This window comes from Phoenix dactylifera, chromosome 6 (assembly GCF_009389715.1).
Source record: "Phoenix dactylifera cultivar Barhee BC4 chromosome 6, palm_55x_up_171113_PBpolish2nd_filt_p, whole genome shotgun sequence".
Lineage (NCBI taxonomy): Eukaryota > Viridiplantae > Streptophyta > Magnoliopsida > Arecales > Arecaceae > Phoenix > Phoenix dactylifera.
In genome coordinates this window covers 10,124,142-10,143,854 of record NC_052397.1, presented here as the reverse complement: position 1 = coordinate 10,143,854, position 19,713 = coordinate 10,124,142, and the positions used below count along the sequence as shown (strand labels likewise).

General features: G+C 39.3%; 1 protein-coding gene and 1 long non-coding RNA gene across 3 annotated transcripts in view; one reads left to right on the top strand and one right to left on the bottom strand.

Moving 5' to 3' along the window:
* LOC103697906 (beta-1,3-galactosyltransferase 7-like) overlaps positions 1 to 12,879 on the top strand; it is a 31,036-nt gene extending 18,157 nt beyond the window's left edge. For both annotated transcript variants that reach the window (XM_039127376.1, XM_039127375.1), the window contains exons 6-11: positions 11,245 to 11,317; positions 11,423 to 11,543; positions 11,632 to 11,719; positions 11,807 to 11,932; positions 12,014 to 12,123; positions 12,204 to 12,879. In XM_039127376.1, the coding sequence (XP_038983304.1) occupies positions 11,245 to 11,317; positions 11,423 to 11,543; positions 11,632 to 11,719; positions 11,807 to 11,932; positions 12,014 to 12,123; positions 12,204 to 12,352 (667 nt within the window). In that variant the 3' untranslated portion in view covers positions 12,353 to 12,879. The remainder of the gene's footprint in view (positions 1 to 11,244; positions 11,318 to 11,422; positions 11,544 to 11,631; positions 11,720 to 11,806; positions 11,933 to 12,013; positions 12,124 to 12,203) is intronic.
* A 278-nt stretch (positions 12,880 to 13,157) lies between these two features.
* LOC120111044 lies at positions 13,158 to 17,507 on the bottom strand. Its single transcript, XR_005512181.1, has 2 exons — positions 17,196 to 17,507; positions 13,158 to 16,499 (listed from the first exon to the last, which is right to left on the bottom strand). It is a non-coding gene; the product is annotated as an uncharacterized LOC120111044 (long non-coding RNA).
* Positions 17,508 to 19,713: the final 2,206 nt, after the last annotated feature.

The window sequence follows — 19,713 nt, the reverse complement described above, 5'->3', positions numbered from 1 at the left end:
GTACTTTTTGTCCTCCCAACAGTAAGTAACGGCTACTTTTTGAAATCTAACCAATGGGGAGTGTCCAATGGGTGAGGAAAACTATTTAAAGTGACACTATTTATCAGAAAACAGATACTTTTGCAAAATATCAAGGCTTACACAAGAAAGATAAGAGCCCTAACTTTCTTCATCCAAGTGCTTCATTCAAAGAGTCAAAAGGAAGTGGGTGAGCAGATTCCAAGAGACATTAAGAACTCCATCCACCCTTGAAGAGTGAAGCATTCTTGACAAAGAAGAGAGAAGTCTCATCAAGCGATAACTATATTCTAAACTCTTCTTTGTAGCTTATAATTGTTATATTTGCTCATCTAGGAGTTTCAACTTTCTTCTTCTCTTTAATCACCTTGTAAAAGTTTGTTGGTGAGCCCGTAAAACCAACGGTGTAGGTTTATTGGTGAACCCGTAAAACCAATTGTGAAGGTTCGTTGGTGAGCCCGTAAAACCAACATAGGTTTTTGGTGATCCCGGAAAACCAAAGTGTAAAGGTTTTTGGATTGTGAGCCCGGAAAACAATCCAACTGTAATCCGCGGGATTATAGTGAATTCCCAAGGGGTCGCTTGGGGAGTGGACGTAGGTGCTTAGGAGAGCACCGAACCACTATACTTCTTGTGTGTTTGCATTGTGTATTATCTTAACTTCACTAACTCATCAATTGACTCAATTAAGATAGTAAAAAAATTAGAGAAACCAATTCACCCCCCCCTCTTGGCTTGTCACCTTGGGCAACAATCACTGCCATATTTCACGAAACAAGAGTTGGATCCAATTTGATGGTTTCCGAAAAAGTTTTGGTAAAACATTAGTGGGAATTGGGGAACCATTAGGGACTAGTGCTTGATCCCCACCGAGGCCAAATACAACATCATGGATTTCTCTCTAGAGTGATGATTTTTTTTTTTTTTGGGCGGCGGAGAAAGAAGCGTGCACTCGTTAATATCCAAGGACTTAGGGTAGGGAGGCTTAAAGATCTTAGAGAAGAAGGAATACAATGTAGGGGCAATATCATCATACAATAAGGATCTAGTCATTCCAAAGGATACAAGAAATGAAATTGATGCAATGCTTGTTATTGGCAAGGTGATGGAAGGAGGTGTTACAATGTCCCTTAATCCATCAAAACTAGGAAACTTGGTTCCCGAGAATCTTTGCTTTGAGGAGGATAGAGTCAAGGTTATTATACAAGGTATCACAAAGGCATCATTCTTCAAAAAAGAGGCCAGTTTTTTCTTCTTGTAACTTCTTTGATAGTTAATGAGGTCAAAGAGCTGCTTCTTTTCTTCTTCAAGGTTATCAATGTTTGAATGGCCCAGCATGTAATGGTCCAATGGATCTTATTTTGTGGACCTATGTTGCATATTTTGACTCTCTTCTTGGTGTTTCCTCTTAAGCAATGTTTGACAACTACAAGAGATGGTTCCTCAAATAGGAATGGCTTAAATTGAAAAACCTCTTTCTAGGGGTAGTAGACATGGAGTAGAAGCCAATTGGGGTGGGGTGGGAGAGAGGGTAAGGAATGGCCATTTAGAGAGCCTCTAGGTTGATCAAGTCCCATTCAGGAGAGATTAGGAACTGATCTAGCCTTGCTAGTGTTGCAAACTTTCTACCTAGAAAACATATAAAGGATACAAAGTGTTAGTGTTTCTCATTAATAGTGCCCTTCACGCTCGAGAGGGCTTCGAGTGGCATTGAAGTCCCTCCCTAGAGTCCAAGGTCCATAAAAATACCCTTTAACCCCATTGAGTTCACTCTATAATACTTGTTTGAGGAGCCAATAAGGCAGTTTGTACATTGCGGTAAAGCACTGGCATACATTGGAGCGAATACCTAGGAAGTTCATAGAGATAGAGGAAGTGCAAATCCAAGCATTAGAAGCTCTGAGGAATGTGCTATTCCGATTGAAAAGAAGGCCCTTAGCCATGCCAGTAGCGTTGATGGATAACCACACATCAAGAACACCTCCTCCTCAAGCTTAGGAGTTGGTTCAAAGGATCACCTAGTTTTGATTCTTGGAGTTAGGTCAAATCACACTTACACTCACGGATAACTTCTCGAACTTCATGTCTCTTACAAAGCTAATAAAGCTTGCAAGTATTCCAGTTTAGGAGGAACACTAGGAGAGGAGTGGAAGTGGGAGGGAGAAGGAATGGCAAGAAATGTATAAGGTGGAGAGAGAGAAAGAGACAGGGAGGAGAAAGTAGTGGAACATGGAAAGGAGGGGAAGAGAGAGAGAGGAGGGAGCAGGGGGAGAGAGGTGAGACATAATGATAGGAATAGGTTAGGACTGAGCTAGCTTCCATGGTGATTGGGAAGAGGTACACTCTGGTCAAGATATTCCTCTAAACAAAGTAGAGAGACCACTACAGAGGACTTTATGAAATGCAGAAGCGAAATACCATGTTTTTGAGTAAACTCCTACATTCTGCTAGAAGAGGAAGAAGCACTAGAGGAGGGGCAAGTAGGGACATTGACTAGGTATGAGTGTCCCAACTAGTTCATCTAGAGATTGGAATGAGTAGGTGATCTCATTTGATCTCGGATCTAGTGTTGACCCATTGAATTGATTTTGATGAGTACAAAACATTTGAGTATAATACTAATAATATTGTGTTCTTGGAGTACTTAATTAATTTTATAGAGAACTCAATGAGATTGAAAGGTTAGTGAAGCATGGAGAAGCCTAAAAGAACAAATCTTAAAATTGGAGAAATATTTGAAGTGTTTTGGAAGCTTTTGTAGTGGAGTTAGGCCCAGGTGAACAAGAGTCGACCCTAGACTTGTAGGAGTCGGCCTTAGAAAGCCACAGGTCAAAAACAGAAGATAGCTATTTTCATACACTTTAGGAGTCGACCCCAGGACCTCAAGAGTCGACCTCAAGACTTTAGGAGTCGACCTTAAGATTTTAAGAGTCGACCCTAGCACTTTAGGAGTTGACCGCTCTGCATGTGACAGCTTTAACGACTAATTTTTTTGCGAGTACAAAACGTATAAAACAGCTTCCAGCAGCTAGTTTCTCCTCTCCAATGGCTAGAAACGGCTCTCTAACAACTTTTCAAGTTATAAAAGCTTCCAAATTGAATTGGAGAAGTGGAGGATTAAGGAGATTAAGTGGATGAGGTAAACAAAAAAGAATGCAAGTCAACCACTAATTCTTGAGCTTCAACTTGAGGATCAATTTGAAAAGTGACCATTTAAAGTCTCCATCCACTTCAGCATGAGCTTCCAAAGATCTATAGAAAGAGAGCTTCAGATTGCAAATATTGTGTTTCCCACAAGATCAAGAGCAAGCAAAAAAGAGAAATGGAAAAGTGCTGAATTTCGTTCACTTCAAGATTCCAACATTAAGAGCAATCAAACTCGAGCTACAACGGCATTAGTCCAACCTTTGTAGTGCTTATTTTGTATTGAATGTTATATCTTTCTTTTGTACACGAGATTAGGGAATCTCTTGTAGGATTTTTGGTGTGGCTGACACCGTGGAAAATCAGCTACCTTGTAAGGTTTCATTATATCTGTAAAATATCTAGGTTGCGGTCGATTGTCTTGGAAAATCGACTAAGTTTTGTTGAGCTTGAAAATCAGCAAGGAGTTCCTAATTGTTGGAACTTGGTGTTGGTGTCGCTGTACCAGCAAAACAGCTTGATTTTGGTTGATTGCCAGAAAAATCAACTAAGTTTAGTTGTGAGCCTTGAAAACAACTGTACTGCAATCTTGTTCATAGTTTATAGTGAAATTTCCAAGGAGAAAACCTTAGGGAGTAGATGTAGGAGCTGAATGTAGCTCCAAACCACTATAAAATCTTTGTGTTTGAGTTGTTTGTGATTGTTCTTATCTTATGCATTTATTTAGCACTCATTTAGCAGTCATACTTTTGATTAGTTTTATTTAAACATTGTTTAAGTTTGTAAAAAGTTTTGAAAACCCAATTCATCTTCCCTCTTGGATTGTCATCTTGGGCAACATCTAGCTTTTTAGATGCATAAGAGAGCTAGTGCTGGTAGATTTCTGCAGTCAGGGATTTTGGGGGTAGGAGATGGGTGGGGATAGGGGTGGTGGAGAGACGGGGTGAGCTTGGGTGTGCAGTTTGAAATTTGAATGCAAGAGGGAGAAAAGTTGGTGAAAGAAGTGGAGGTCAACATGGGAAAAGCGGTGATAACACAGGGGTTATGGGTTAGGGAGGGGAATGAGTGTGTGCTGAAGTGGAAGGACCAAAGCAAACACTGAGTCAGGTGGAGACATGTGATGAAGGATGCAGGCAAAGGGAGAGGTTAAGCTTCGCTAACTCAATGAGGAAAGGGCCTGCAGATGGATTCATTTTTAGGGAGATGGAGACACCGACAACATGGCTGCACAATGGAGGGCAGCTCAAAATGCGACAATCGTGGATTCAAGGTAGTTCGAGTGTTGCACTAGATGGAGGGGGTCATCCCACGGTCAAGCAGAAGATACTCTTGGTAGGGGAGAGGGGGAGGTAGAAGGCTCTCAAGTTCTAAATGGTGGAGAGCATGAGCATGAGGTCTGATCTAAGTATTTCCCCCTTTATATTTCTATCACATCCTATAAATAGGCAGACATTGAAAAATATCGGAAAGTCATGCCAAAATTTTATACTTTGGCTTATGTAATATGCCATAGATCTTAGTTAGATCTATGCAATGATATAACATTTTTGATTTTTTGATATTTATTTTATTTTATTAGAGAATATATTTTTGCATAAAAGTTACTAGAAGAATAAAAAGATGTTAAATTCCAAAAATTATTATATTGCTTGAGGTACATACAATTTGCTATCTTTTTAACAATAACTTGATTAATTTTAGGCATATTAATTGCCCCTCAAGTGAAATAGAAGGTAATTCCTAGACTAATCAGGCTATTGATGTTTATCATGGGAAAAAAAATATATGTGGTACATCCTATTAGAGGCTACATTAGCCATATATTTTTAATATTTTATATAAAGTAAATGTTATTTCAATAAAATTAATAAAAGGTAGTTATTATTTCAAAAATTCATGTTTGGAGATAGTAATTGGGCATCATCATTGGAGGTCCACTTGGTATTCTTTAGAGTGGAGGGATGTGGGGTCAGTACTTCAACATTATGACCTATAAGAAATGCCCCCAAGAGGTCCATTAGCTTTTTAGATAGGCTCGTCGAGATTTCAAGGAGGGGAACAAGAGATTATAAGAAAAATAGCTCGAGTTGGATGAGAAGGCAGTAGGGCCACTATCCTATCACTTTAGGAATGCCCACCTTGTGGATACGATCTCTCAGGTAGGTCTCTAAGGAGAGAGGGATAGTGTCTTTGAGGAAATAGAGCATAAGTTAACCTTAATGAACTTTGAATCGTCGACATGAGAGGCAGTATCTACCTCAAGAAGCCAAAACCCCGAACAAATGGGAAACTGACTACCTTTTCTAGCTGTATAGTGGAAAGTACAACAAGCTATTGATGAATCTTGGCCAATTAGAGAATGCGAAGGCTGCTACTTCCACAAAAAGCAATCAATGAGCTTGAAGATGTCTTCTTTAAAAGGGAAAGTGCAAGGAACCTTCTATCATGCAGCATTTTGACATCCGAGATGTTGAGGGAAGTTGGTGACCTTGGGGAGGGTGTGACCAATCTCTAGGCAGGAGACCATAGAGCTGAGAGCATTATAACAATTCAAGACCTCACCCAAAATGACTCGCCAAGAGGTACTTTTTGGGTTTCTTAGTCCTGTATAAGTACCCAAGATCTCACCGGTGAATAACTGATGTACGACTAAACACACGCCCACACGGGTCCTCACATACTCTTTTCGTTTAAGCCCTGATGTTCTTGTCAGGCTAAGAATCCAAATCCATTCAAATCTAATTACAAACAACATGATTGGCCTGTGGTCAGCCTCAATGAGCCTGTGCTGCAGTGTTTTCTCATCCACATGGGCTATGGGTCAGGTCCGCTGTGATACCATTTGTGACAACTTAGGACCTCCCTCAAAAAGTCTAGCCAGAAGATATTTTTTTGAGTTTCTTAGTCCTGTATGAGTACCCAAGGTCTTCTCGATGAATAACCAATATGGGACTAAACACACGTTTGCACGAGTTCTTACATATCTTAATTTTGTGACAACTCACGACTTCACCTCAAAAGGCTAGTCGGAAGGTATTTTTGTTGAGTTTCTTAGTCCGATATAAGTATCCAATGTCTCCCAAGCGAATAACCAATGTGGAACTAAATACATGCCCACACGAGTCCTTACATACTTCTTGTGTTTAAGTCCTGACGTCCTCGTCAGGCTAAGGGTTCACATCCATTCAAATCTAATCATAAGGACCACGATCGGGCCGTGGTCAGTCTCCATGAACTCATGCTGCAATATTCTTTAGTCTCTAACTCTCTATAGCCTATGGGCCGAGTTTGCTCTGATACCATTTGTAACAACCCAAGACCTTACCTAAAATGACTATCGGAAGGTATTTTTTTTGGTACCCAAGATTTTTCCGGCAAATAACCGATGTGAGACTAAACACATGCGCACACGGGTCCTCACAGGCATAATTCTTGATATGAATGACTGCCGAGTGGTGTAGGTGCTTTCACTCGAGGACCATGTTGAAAAAGAAGGGAAGAAGCGGGGGAGATGGGGTGGTCGACCACCAATAGGGGAAAATGAAGTGGGTGGTGGTGGGAGTGGAGGGAGCAGAAGAAGTGGGTGCAGAGGCGGCTGAGGAGGCAGCAAGGGCCAAGGATTGCAAGCTGAGAAGGTGTGGATATGGATGGGAAAAAAATGAAAAGGCCTGGAGGGGCGACGGGAGATGGGGTAAGGGTGCTAGAGGGGAAATATTGGTGTAGAAGTGGCAGGGGAGAGGGAGGAGCCCGTGAGAATGATAACAACAAGAGAATACATGCCCAAGGCCCTAGCTAGCTTAGGGCATTGCAGTAGAAGAGGTGAGAGTGCCTCGGTTCCCCATATCACAGTATCAATGTGAAAGGTATTGCTGAGCAGCAGTATGGCAGCAGCCGGTGGGAGATTGAAATATTGGAAAGTGGCATGGAAGGGGGGGAGGTCAATAGGGTCAAGGTGCTAGGAAGCTGCAAAATGAGAGAACCAGGTAGCAGGGGAAATTGCAAGGGGAGTGGGAAGGAGAGGGGGATAGGGATGGCTGTGGAGGTGGGCATAGAAGCAGGAGAGGATGGAGCATAGAAGTTCATGGCAAGCCAAGGGTGTCAATTTGTTAGTTTCATCATTGGCAAGAGGGGATAAGAGCACATGCTTACTGCTGAAGTATTATGATTGGAAATTAGAAGAAAGATATCAAGAAGAATGGAAAAAGAAAGAATTGAAACCAGATGATCAAATAACTCTTATTATGATAAAGATAAATTGGGAGGATTTGATAAGGAGATTTTGAGATTAAAGAAATTGCAGTTTATAAGAAGTGAGTGAGAAAGTTGGCTTGGCAATGGATGTGCTTTCATATGAGAGTATCAATGATCAATCTGATGATAAAACAAATGGAAGAGATCTGAACGATCATCACTTCTAGGACTTTTTCTTTTTTATTTTCAATCACTAGACTCCTATTGATGGATCTTCATCTGCAATACTTGTGTGATTTTTTTAGATAGCTGGATTTGTGGTTGCACCAGAGCATTTTTTTTTGAAGCTTGCTCATGATGGCCGAAGGTCAGAGATGATGAAACTAAACAAATGCATTGTCGAAGGCCTTGGGCTACTAAACAAAGCTTTTAGTGATGCTGAATCATTTTTCATCTCATTATGCATTTGCCAAAAGCCCTTTCCATCAAGGTCGGCAGAACTGTCTTGAACCACCCAGTTCGGGGCGTTCTGAGCCATACCGGTCGTGGATCGGGGATGGTTCTAGCGACGAAAACAAGACCGACGCCAGAGAGGGAGAAGACGAAGGAAAAAGAGGAAAAGAGAGAGAGAGAGAGCGAGAGAGGAAGGAAGAGGGAGAGGGAGAGGGAGAGGAAGGTCGAGGCTGGCCGGAGAGCCGCCGCACGGAGGAGAGAGCCGCAGGAGAGGGGCTCGCTCCGGTCCCCTGTTTCGTTCGAAATAAGGGCCAAAGGGGCCCTTTTTATTTTTGGAGTTTTTAAGTGAAAGTCGGCAAACCCATTGTTGACTTTCACATAAAAACCTCAAAAATAAAAAGGCTCTCTCCGGCCTCTGTTTCGAATGAAATAGGGGACCGAAGTGGAGCCCTTCTTCTGCGGCTTTCCAGCGGCTCTCCGACCTCTGCCTCCTCCGTGCTATGGCTCTTTGGCCTCCGCTTCCTCCGCACAGCAGCTCCCTAGCTCTCCGCCGGCCTCCCTCAGCCTCTCCCTTTCTCTCTTTCTCTCTCATTCTCCCTCTCTTCCCCTCTTCTAATGTATCGGTATAGGCCCGGCACGGCACGATGCAGGCCTGTACCGACTCGTGCTGCCGGGCAACCGGTACGGTGCCTGGTATCGGTTCCGCCGACCCTGCTTCCCATATTTGACATGCTGATGGGGAGCAGTGGTCTTGAAATCTAATTCTTTGTTGGATAACATAATGAAAAAGAAAGGAGAGGATAGAAAAAGATCGAGGAAAAGAATGAAAGGATAAGGTAATATCCTTTAGCTCCAATATCATATTGATGTAGGATCTAATGAGCAAGGTTCACCACACCATCTCGAAACATTTGATTTGGGGTGTACCGAGTTGTTCTGGGCCCGAGCCAACACAGTTCTCCCGTTGATTCGAGAAACTAGCGAGGAAAGAGGGGAGGGAGAAGGAAATAGAGAAAAAGACAAAAAGGGAGGGAGGAGGCGAGAGGGAGAGGGAAGTTGGGAGAGAGAGATGCTGAGAGTGGGCAAGAGAGGGGGCTTGGAATCCCTCGTCGCCTTTGCTCGTTCATAGGCCCCACTGGATGAAACAGGAGCTTGGCCTCAAATTTTTTTTCTCCCTATGTTAAGTGAAATCGGCACTCTTAAAGAATGGCAAAAAAAACTTGGGGCCCGAGCCTCTGTTTTGTTCGAAACAGAGGCTTCGCCTAGTGGAATTTGCAGATGATCAAAGTAGAAGGCTTTCGAGCCCCCTCTCTCTCCCTCTCCCGGTATCTCTCTCTCTTCCCCTCCCTCTCTCTCCCTCTCTTTTCCTCTCTTTCCTTCTCCCTTTCCACTTCTCTCTCCAGCTCCCCTTTCTTGATATGTGGCGAATCAGCATAACACAATATCATACCGTATCATACCATCGGGTAGGTATGAGGGTGTACGTAGGCCTAGGAAAGGGATTTAGTTTGGGTTAGGGCTGATTAGATTATTTAATATCAACCTCTATGTGTGACAAACTGATAAAATTTTGAGATTAGAGACAAATATAAGGTCACAAAAGACCTATACTAGGGTTTCGTGATGGGGAAGGATAAGAGAAATAAGGTTCTAAAAGGATTTAAGCTAAATGAGAGGGTCTCGAGTGGATCTATAACGAAAACTTGGAAAATAATTCATGCAGAAAAGACAATAAAAGTGATATTAGTGTAGATAAAAAATATTTTTTCTTTTGAATTTTGGGGGGTGGGGGGTGGGAGTGAGAGATTGGAGGAGATAAGAAAGGGGGACCTAGCTTATATAAATCCTTTTTTTCTTTCCTTAAAAAGAAATCATGCAGAATGATTTTTGATCAGCTAAATAAGTCCTATAGACTTTTCATGAGTTCCTACGGCCTCTTGAGTACAGAATAACCATCTTTGAAAGCCTTCCAAAAAAGAAAGGTGAAAAATTTGAAATTCTATATAACCTTATATTGAGAGACATCTAACACAACCAAATCTCGAATTCTAACAACTTTATGACTTATGTAATATTTTTCACACCGGTCCTACTTAAATAGGACTCAAAACCAACTTGAAAAATTACCCAGACAAAACTTCTGAGAATATAAATAAATTAGTTGATTAATTTTTACCAGTCATCATCACTTATGATCCGAGAAATGGATCCAGCAACCAAAGTTTATATTTTCTTAGTGGAGCATGTGATGGCTTGGACATAGCCAGTACTTCATTTGCATAGTTCTAGCTGAGACAGGCATAAAATAGAATATAGTATTTTAGATTTGTAAAGTAATGATGAAACTCACTATTATGAAATTTAGAAATATTTAAATATTATTAAAATGATTAGGAAGATGTAAGCATCTTTAAGTATTAAATCTATTTCTAAATATCTGATGATGGTTCGGTATAAGATGTTTTCATGAAATAATAAAGATAAAATTCTACTCAAATTCACACCTTTTTAAATGAAAATACTTAATAGTTAACCGTATAGAAATTATATAATGCCTGATATAACTTTTGAAGTCATTCCTGTACACTTCGCACATAATCCATCTGCATTGCAGCAACCTTGCAATGCAAGAACTTGAATGGAAATAACATTAAGAGCTATTTCAAATATTAGAACTGATATTCATGCATAACATACAATGATCTGAATTTGAGGAACTTGAATAGAAATGCCACTTGAACTCTTCACATCCTCTTAATCTATACTGATTGTTCTTAGAAGTAGTTAAGTTACGTCCATTTTAATGTGTATTTTCTGATTTTTTCAGAGCAAAATCTGTGGCAAGTCTAAGTTTCTTTATTTTTGTTAAGTTAGTTTTCCAAACATGGAATAGATAAAGTTGTTGTGATGGAAACATACCATGCTGATGGGCTCTTATGTCCAAACAGGCCTAAAGGGGAATTCAAAGTTCTAGTTTCCTAGAATGATGAATTTATTGGTTGACTATTTTGTTATTTGTATGTTTACTACTAATTTAAACATGTCAGGGTGAAAACTTTGCTTGTTTAATTGTAATTTAAATTGTTTGACGGAAAACATAACCTTAATTTAGTTATCTTTTTTCTTTTTATGAAATCTTCATTTTCCTTTTCTTTTTTGAAATAAAATTATTTTTTTGTGAAATTCATCTTTATATCACATTTTTTCTGTCCGAGGTTACCGTCCCGGTACTGGACCTTATATTAGTGCCACACTAGCACTTTGTCGGTACGATACAGTATAAGATCTTTTCAGCGTACCAAGTGTCGGTATGCCTTCCATACCATATGCCAGTATTGAATCGATACGGTACGATATGCTTCGTACCGCCCAAGCAAATCATGCTTCTGTCCTTGCCCCCATTTTATTGAAAGACTAACTGTAACCATTCTTGAGCAGTGCTACATCCAACAGTATTTTAGATAAAGCTATACACTCAGAGGAGGCTCAGCATAATGATATTCTGCGGCTGGTAAGGTGTATTCTTTTCAATATACTAATTTGTTATGTTCTGAAACTCTTCCCAACTAAATAGCTATGGTCTAGATCTGCCCTGACTCTGTTGGCTGTCACACAGGAGCATGTCGAAGGGTACCATGAACTATCTACGAAAACAAAAATATTCTTTTCCACTGCAGTTGCAATATGGGATGCTGACTTTTATGTCAAGGTGGATGATGATGTTCATGTAAATCTAGGTGCATACCTGGAACTGATTTTTTAATTTGTTAACTAATGAGCGTACACGTGAATAACATATACTGGTACATTTTATATATAATACAGGTATGTTAGCCACAACTCTTGCTCGACACAGATCAAAACCGAGAACCTACATTGGGTGTATGAAGTCTGGGCCGGTTCTCTCTAATAAGTAATACTTGTATCTTTTTCTACAGAATGGTCATTACAAAAGTGGCAATCTATAGAATGCATGTGAATCATTTCATCTGTACTGTAGGAATGTGAAATATCATGAACCTGAATTCTGGAAATTTGGAGAGGAAGGGAACAAGTACTTCCGCCATGCTACAGGGCAGATTTATGCTATATCGAAGGATTTGGCTACATACATCACAATCAACCAGTAAGACAGCACAACTAGCTCAGATAGCCATGCTTGATTAAAACATGGAATGATCTGGATGTGTTCCTTTAATGCTTGCAGGCCTATATTGCACAAATATGCCAATGAGGATGTATCATTAGGAGCTTGGTTTATTGGACTGGATGTGGAGCACATTGATGAGAGGAACATGTGCTGTAAAACTCCACCAGGTTTTGTTTCCTTCCTAGTTACTAGAATCAAGGAATTTTGAAAATTCCATCCTTTTTACTTGTCTCTTGCCTTTCTCCAGACTGTGAGGGGAAAGCGCGGGCTGGAAATGTATGCATTGCATCATTTGACTGGAGTTGCAGTGGGATATGCAAATCAGTGGAGAGGATAAAGGATGTCCATGCTAAGTGTGGTGAAGGAGATGGTGCTGTTTGGAATGCTTTTTTCTGAAGGGGTATTGAGGTTGCTCAATTATAGGCAAAAAGATTTTATATTCCTAATCTTTTAGAAGAGCACAAATTAGAAGCATCTCATTAGAAAATGTGCCAGAATGCAGTTTCAGGTTTAAGGTTAAGATCATGATGTGCCTCTTGAAAAGATCCTGTGGAATTTTCCTGCTCTTAGGAAAAGGAATCTTCATATTTGCATGATGATTGGGAAGTGCAAGGATACCCTTGAGCCCCATGGTCGATGACGGTCAAAAAAGGCTTGGATTGCTCTAAAGTTTCAGGACTTTGTTAGATTGGCTAAACTATCTGTTCAGAAATTAGGTGCGCGCTTGGAGTGTAGGATAAAAAAATGAGATTTACCACTAATGTCCATATAGGTTGTGGGTTCCCATTTCCTGGAAATTAGAGTGGTCTATATCCAGTTGATTTTTTTCACGACTCATCTAAAAGTTGTGTAACTGTATTCTGTAAACTGTACATGAAATCTCTTAGTCAAGATCTTTAGGTGCAATTTTCCCTTTTATATTTCTTTCTTTTTTTCCAAATCTTCTTCTGATTTGCTGTTAGTAAAGTTTCTGGGTTTGGGCAAGGCATGTACTACTTGCCACTTCTTTCCTTTGATCAGTTGCTCTGGCAGACTTCAGCAAGTATAAAGTGGGACATGTTAGCTGGACTTCAACAGGTGTCTACAAGATTTCAGACCTGGAGCCCATTTAACACCACGGACAAGATCAAATAAAGTTGGTTCGTTGAATGAGTATCTTACCCCATAGGAAAGGATGTGAACGGTATTTTTTCTAAAGGAATTAAAACTGGATAATATTCCCATTATGCAAGGAGTAATTCTTGCCAAGCACAAGGATAACGAAAAAGGTTTGCTGATTCCTAAATATAATATGAAAATGGTACACCAATGTGCTTTATTAGAAAACAGTTTTAAGATGTAAAGCATACTCTAGAACCGCATACATCGTCTATCATTGTAGTGAGTCGACTCCGATCATAGTGTGGAGTCTCTCTTCAAAAACGAACAAAAAAAGTGGCCCCAAGTAAAATGGTTATGGTGAAAACTTGTTAGGACGTAGTGAAAATTTGAAAGGATAAAAAGTGAAAGAACACTAGAAATAATAAATTGGGATGGATGAAAACCTACAAGGGCTTCATGACTAAGTAGGGAATCTAAGCATGGCGGAAACCCTAATGAGTAATATACTTGCCACATTCCTGAACCAAGGAGGCCTCGTAAGGGTCACACAAGCGATGGAAATAAAAGAATTGAGTGGCTACATCAAAATCTGCGTTTAAATAAGCTTGAGAGCCCGTTTCTTGCAATTCATGCTAAAATCTACTCTGGAATGGAATATACTCTGGATAAACACCATGCTTCTAGCATGATTCTATGAAAGGATATAAGGTGACACTTGACTCATAAGTACCTATTAGACTTAAATGTTGAAGATTATATTAAGATGAATTGAAAAGAACAGTCTCATATATATTAGTTCGAAAGATAACGTTATTACTTACTAGCATTGACGTAGTCAGAATTTTCTGTTAAGACCACCTCTATGACGTCCTCCATAAAGCAATCATTCCAATCCAATGCATCTTGAATCCTCCAAAATATGAGATTGAAATAGAGAGATATGGATAATTTATTGAAGGCGTGTCAATGTTGACAAAGTTTCAAATATGTAAGAAAATACATTCCAAAACATATTAATTTAAGGATGACATTCTTTTATTTTTAGTCAATTTTTCTTGTTTTCAGTAAATTGTATCCTTTGAGGATTAGGAAAACTTATTGGTTTAGAAAATCTCTTTTATATCCCGTCTCATTATACTTAGTAATCAATTAATCAGAGAATGAGACTGTTTAAGAGCTCATAGTGCAAGACAGCGGCTCAGTAGAGGCAATCGATAAGCGGCCGGTCTTATCAAGGTCCTACAAAAATTGAAGATACGAGGTTGAAAGAGGAAGGAAAAGTGCAAGAAGTTCTTGTTACTCCAATTGTCTAGTGTAGCTTATAAAATTCTTTTCCAGTTCTAGTTTCTACTTGTTTCTACTTGTTTTCTTATAATTTTGCTTTTAGTTTGATATAATTGCTTCTGATTAAAACTTATCTTTTAGTTTATGTTTTGTGATGTGTTACTTTGATCTCGCATGGACTAAGGATTACCTAACCTTCATCATAATGGTATATGTGCTCAAGCAAGACTTACATGTTTGGTGGCTTAGTGTTGCTTAAAATAATTTTTTTACAATGTTTCAGTAGTACTTTCTAAAATAATAAACATTTGGCAGCAAGATCTAAGAAGTGCTTCTACAAGAAGCAGCAGGAAAAAAAAAAACACTTTCAAGAGAATCTAGATTTTGGTTTCTTTTTTAAAGTTCTTTAGAAAGTGCTATTAAGTGGTAAAGGAGGTCAATATTTTATAGAATGTCTAAGATATAGTCTTATATTTGATGGATCGGAAAAAAGGTGCGCTAAATCATTTTGTTCTGCCTTAAGTTTGATAATGCACCATAACAAAGCTTGGCTTAGAATTTTTAACTAATTATTATCGCATCAAACCAGATGCATTTGAATTTTGTTGAGCCGAGCCCCATAGATAAGACCTGTATCTGTCTCAATTTGAGGCTGTTTTAAATTGGATCTCTACTTTTTTGGGTAAAAGATTTCGATCACTATTTAATCTATCAGTTTTACTCTAAAAGTCAAGTTGGAGTTAGATTAGGGAAGTTTAGATTTGAAACTTTTTTGTTATTTTGCTGTTTGATATTTTCCTTTTCTTTCTTTTGATTTCATCAAATATACTATATGAATTTGTTGATTTGGTCAATCATTTAAGTAGCATTTTAGAATTCTTATAATTATTTTATACTAATTACCATTTCTTTTATCTCTCAACTTATTGTCTAATATTGCTTTTTTGGAAAAATATAATATTGGCTTATTTATTTGAAACCTTCACATGCTTTTCAAACATCGATTATAATAGTAATTATTTTTTGTTCTTATCACATTTTCTTTATTTTTAAATGATATATTTATATATCAATAACTGAATCATTATTTGTATTTTAAGTTCTATTTTTAAAACTTAATTCTAATTTTTCCATTTTATTTCCTAGCATCGTGGGCTGATTTACTATGTCTACTAATTCTAGGATCCTTTCTTCACAAAAATTAACAATAAACCAAACTGATTCACATCTATATCCATTCTAATATAGCCATCATTTCCTACTCCAAATCAAATTCCTACCTCGGACTCCAAGGAGACAGTTATAAGTAACAGATTAATCCTAGCAAGTTTCTTCTAGGACATGTTTAGTTTATGACCAGAATTGAAATCAAAATTGAAATTAAAATGGATTGGAAGGAGAATTAGAATGGCCACATCCTTCGATGTGTTTGGTTTTGACCTGAATTAAAATCGAAATCAGAATGAAATTTAAATATTAGGAGAGAGTAGGAATTGGGTCCGGAGGATTGGAGATTTTCATTTCCTTTAGAATCGAAATCGGAATAAAACTCCCCTCAACCAAAAGAATGGGAATTACTCATTCCCATTCCGATTTCAGACTCCAACTCCCTTCACCAAACATGCCCCTAATGTCAGCGCCACGATCCAATGATGTCACCTGAGATGTTCGTTACAAAAGTGTGTTGGCCTTCTATTCGTAGCGAACATGCGGTCTCCTGCAACCTTTATATCAAATGGTAACCACAATGCAAGATACGCACATCAAATACACCCTTCTCTGTTTTTCTTCTTTTTTAAAGAAAATCCTTTTCCATTATTTTTTCATGATATTTAGGTTCACTACATCATAAATAAAGGGTTACCTGCAACTTGTAGCAACTTGAGATAAGATCCTTTTGAGTTATCAGAGCGAACCTTTCTTTACGACTGAGCTCGCTGTTTCTTCGGAGATTCACAGCTTACCACAGTTTCATGAATAAATGACAGCATTTCATTCTCCAGATCATGGAAGATGTGCATATTTTGCTGCCTGAAGCCGCGCAACGCTAACAAACCATCAAAAGACTCCAAGATAGCTAAGCACATCAATCCGGTTCCTGGATCAAATCGCATGTAGTTCTCTGGTGGTAATGCCATTCGTACTCCAACTTGTCCACCTTCAAAGTAGAGTATGAGCCTTGGCACCCAATGTTTCCTCATTGATGATAAACCTGACAGCATAAAGAAGGAACGGGACCAAAGATTGTGCTATGCGCTACATGCAGTCTCTGCTGGACTTGGTCCAAGTTAAGCCCATCTAGGTAGAGCCCAGACTAACAAGATGCCGAATTTGTTTTATTTATTTATTTTAAATTTGGATATTTAAGATTCGATGGGATATGTTTTTATAGTGGTTATGGGATAACATCCATCTAAAGGGATTTCTAACTTATCCAAGATTACAAAAACAGGGATTTCTAACTCATCCAAGAGTGATTATGAGATTTTTCTTACTGGAATTACTCAGAGTTGGAGTCTTATGTGATCCTTCCTATTGGAATTACTTGGGGCTGGAGACTTCTCTTCTCATCTTCCAGCAGGGTTGGAATCAAGCAGGGTTCATTGGCTTCAAGCAGGGTTCATTGGCTTCCCCTTCATGGAAGTGATTCTATTGCATCTATGGTAGCAGATTAGTTACTGGCTTGGCTGGACTTCCCTCCTTGCCGTCAACATCAATGGAGCCGAACTTGTGACTCCATGGAGAGGGCATGAAAGGGCCTTAAATAATCAAATAACAATAAAAAAAAGAAATAATAGGGGAAGAGAGGAGGAATGACGACGGTGCCACTCAGATCTCCTGAAGTCGTGCTCACCTTTGATGGGAATGGTTGAGAGGCACACTGGCCAATGGCGTCAGCTTTTAGGGAGACACCGTAGTGGCACAGCAGGGGCGTGATGGGGGAGAAGATCTTGGGAAAGGCGATGACTCCTTTTTCTTTTCTTCTTTCTTTGGCGGATAGGCTAGGTTATGGTTGAGGATAGATGGCCAATTGGGGTGAGGAAGCGGCTCAATTGGATGTGAATCGTGCTTGAGGGACTGTGGATGCGATGAGATTGGGTTGGGCTCGATGTGGAATTTGGTTTGTAGTGTGATGAATTGGGTGGTGTGGCTAGAGGTTAAGAGTCCTAATGAAACTCAAACTCTAAGATGGTGGCGTGGGAAGGAAGAGATAATTAAGAGGTTGAGTGAAAGAGTCTCATTCTCACACAAACTCTCAAAGACTTGGCATGAAGATGGGCGAATGAGTCTCACCTTCACTCAACTTCTTCCAAAAGCTTGGTGTCGCACCAAAGAGGGAGAAGAAGCGTCTCGCTTCAAGAGAATAGCTCTTATTTTTTTTTTCAATTCTAAAACTTCATATGCTTTATTAATCATCTCTGCTTTATATAGAGTAGGATGTTGGGAAATCAGGAAACTCTTAACAACTAGAATTTGAGAAGAAATCAGACTCCTACTTTAATAAGGACTCTCTCAAAATAACTCAATCCTTTGACGAAATCAACTAAACAAAATCAACTAAGACTCCCAAACCAACTAGGACTCTCAAATCAACTAGGACTTTAATGCAGAAGCATTGAGCCCAATACCTTTGGGCGTGTGAGGATTAAGTCCATTTGTTGGGGCGTGCCAAGTCCTCTTTGAGTTCTAGTGTCGAACGCCCAAATCTCATTGAGTCTATGGCGTTGAGGAGTTCTAGATTGGATGGAGTCTATTTCATTTTTGTTTCATAGCGTGTGGGAGGAATCTTAGCCAACTTGGACTCTAGTCCATGCACCATGGGGAGTCCAAAGTTGAGTGGGAGTCCAATCATGTTATTTAATTTAGTCAATAGTTTGTGTTAATCCTAAAGGATGGATTTTGATGATCACAAAAACAATTGAGTTAAATGTGTACTCTAATGATGTTAACTTAAATGTGAAGGGGTAGATCTCTAGACGAAAGTTGCACCTATAAACTCCAAAGAATTAAGAAAAACAAAATCAAAAAACTTGGTAATTCTGTCTGTAAACTGAGTGAGTCGACCCTTGTAATTAAGGAGTTGACCTTTGTGTAGTTCAAGAGAAACAGAGAAGAATAACTGCCTGAGACCAAGTACATGAGCCGACTCTCATGCTTGCGGAGGCGACTCGATTTATACATAAGCCGACCCCCGACATTATAGAGTCGACCCTTGGGGGAGCGCAGGTAACCGATGAGCACTAAAGGAATGATATGACTCTTGTGCTTGATGAGCCGACCCAATATCTATATGAGTCGGCTCCCGACATTAACGAGTCAACCCTAGAAGCAAATGCAGGAACATTGTATGGATTGAAGGAAAGAGTCGACTCCTATACTTAGTGAATCGTCTCCCTTTGTACACGCGACAATCCTCGAACCTGGTGAGTCGACCCATGGCTTCCTGACAGCTCCAACAGTTATTTTCGACATTACTTCTTCTGGGTGAACAACAGATAGTTTCTTGGTATGACTGGTATCCAGTACTTCCTGAAAAGCTTACAGTCTATAAATTCAAAGGAACACCAAAGGAGAAAAGAGAGAAACAAGAGAAAGATTCCATAAACTCCAAATCCGAGCTTCCAAAGTTTAAATCCTCACAAAAAAGCTTTCAAAGGAAAAAACCATTTTGTGAGGAAATAAGTTGGGATATTTAACAGAAAAGTGGTGCTGTGCAATCAAGCTTCTTATCTACAGCCAACGACCATCTTCAAAGCTTCTGATCCATTTTTATTGATTTCATTTATATTCAAGCTTTAATTACTTTGTTACAACATTTATCTTTTTGCTGATAAACTCTGCTGTATCAGTGTCTATTAAATATGAAACTGATAAGAGTTCTTCCAAACCCAATTGGAAGTTGTTGAATTAGGAGATTCAATAAGGTTAAGGTTTTGGTTGGTGAGCCTGTGAAAATCGACGGGATTGTTTGTGAACCTAGAAAACAATCGTGTAAGTTTTGGTTGGTGAGCCTATGAAAACTGACTAGGTTATTTGTGAACCCGAAAAATAAACAGGTTAAGGATGTGGTTGGTGATCCTGTGAAAACCGACTGGATTCGTTGTGATCCCAAAAAAACAGCAAGTTGGGTTGTGAGCTCGAAAAATAGCCATACTGTAATATGGGTGGTTATAGTAAAATTTCCAAGAGTTTTGGAGAGTGGATGTAGGTGTGGGTTACACCGAATCACTATAAATTTCTTGTGTTTGTGTGTGCTTTTCTCTTTATACTATTGCACTTTAACTTCTGCTTTTATTCATTCATTGCTTAAAAGCGCATTATATCCTTCGAGTTGAAATCATACCTTATCCGTTGCTGATGCGATCCGATAG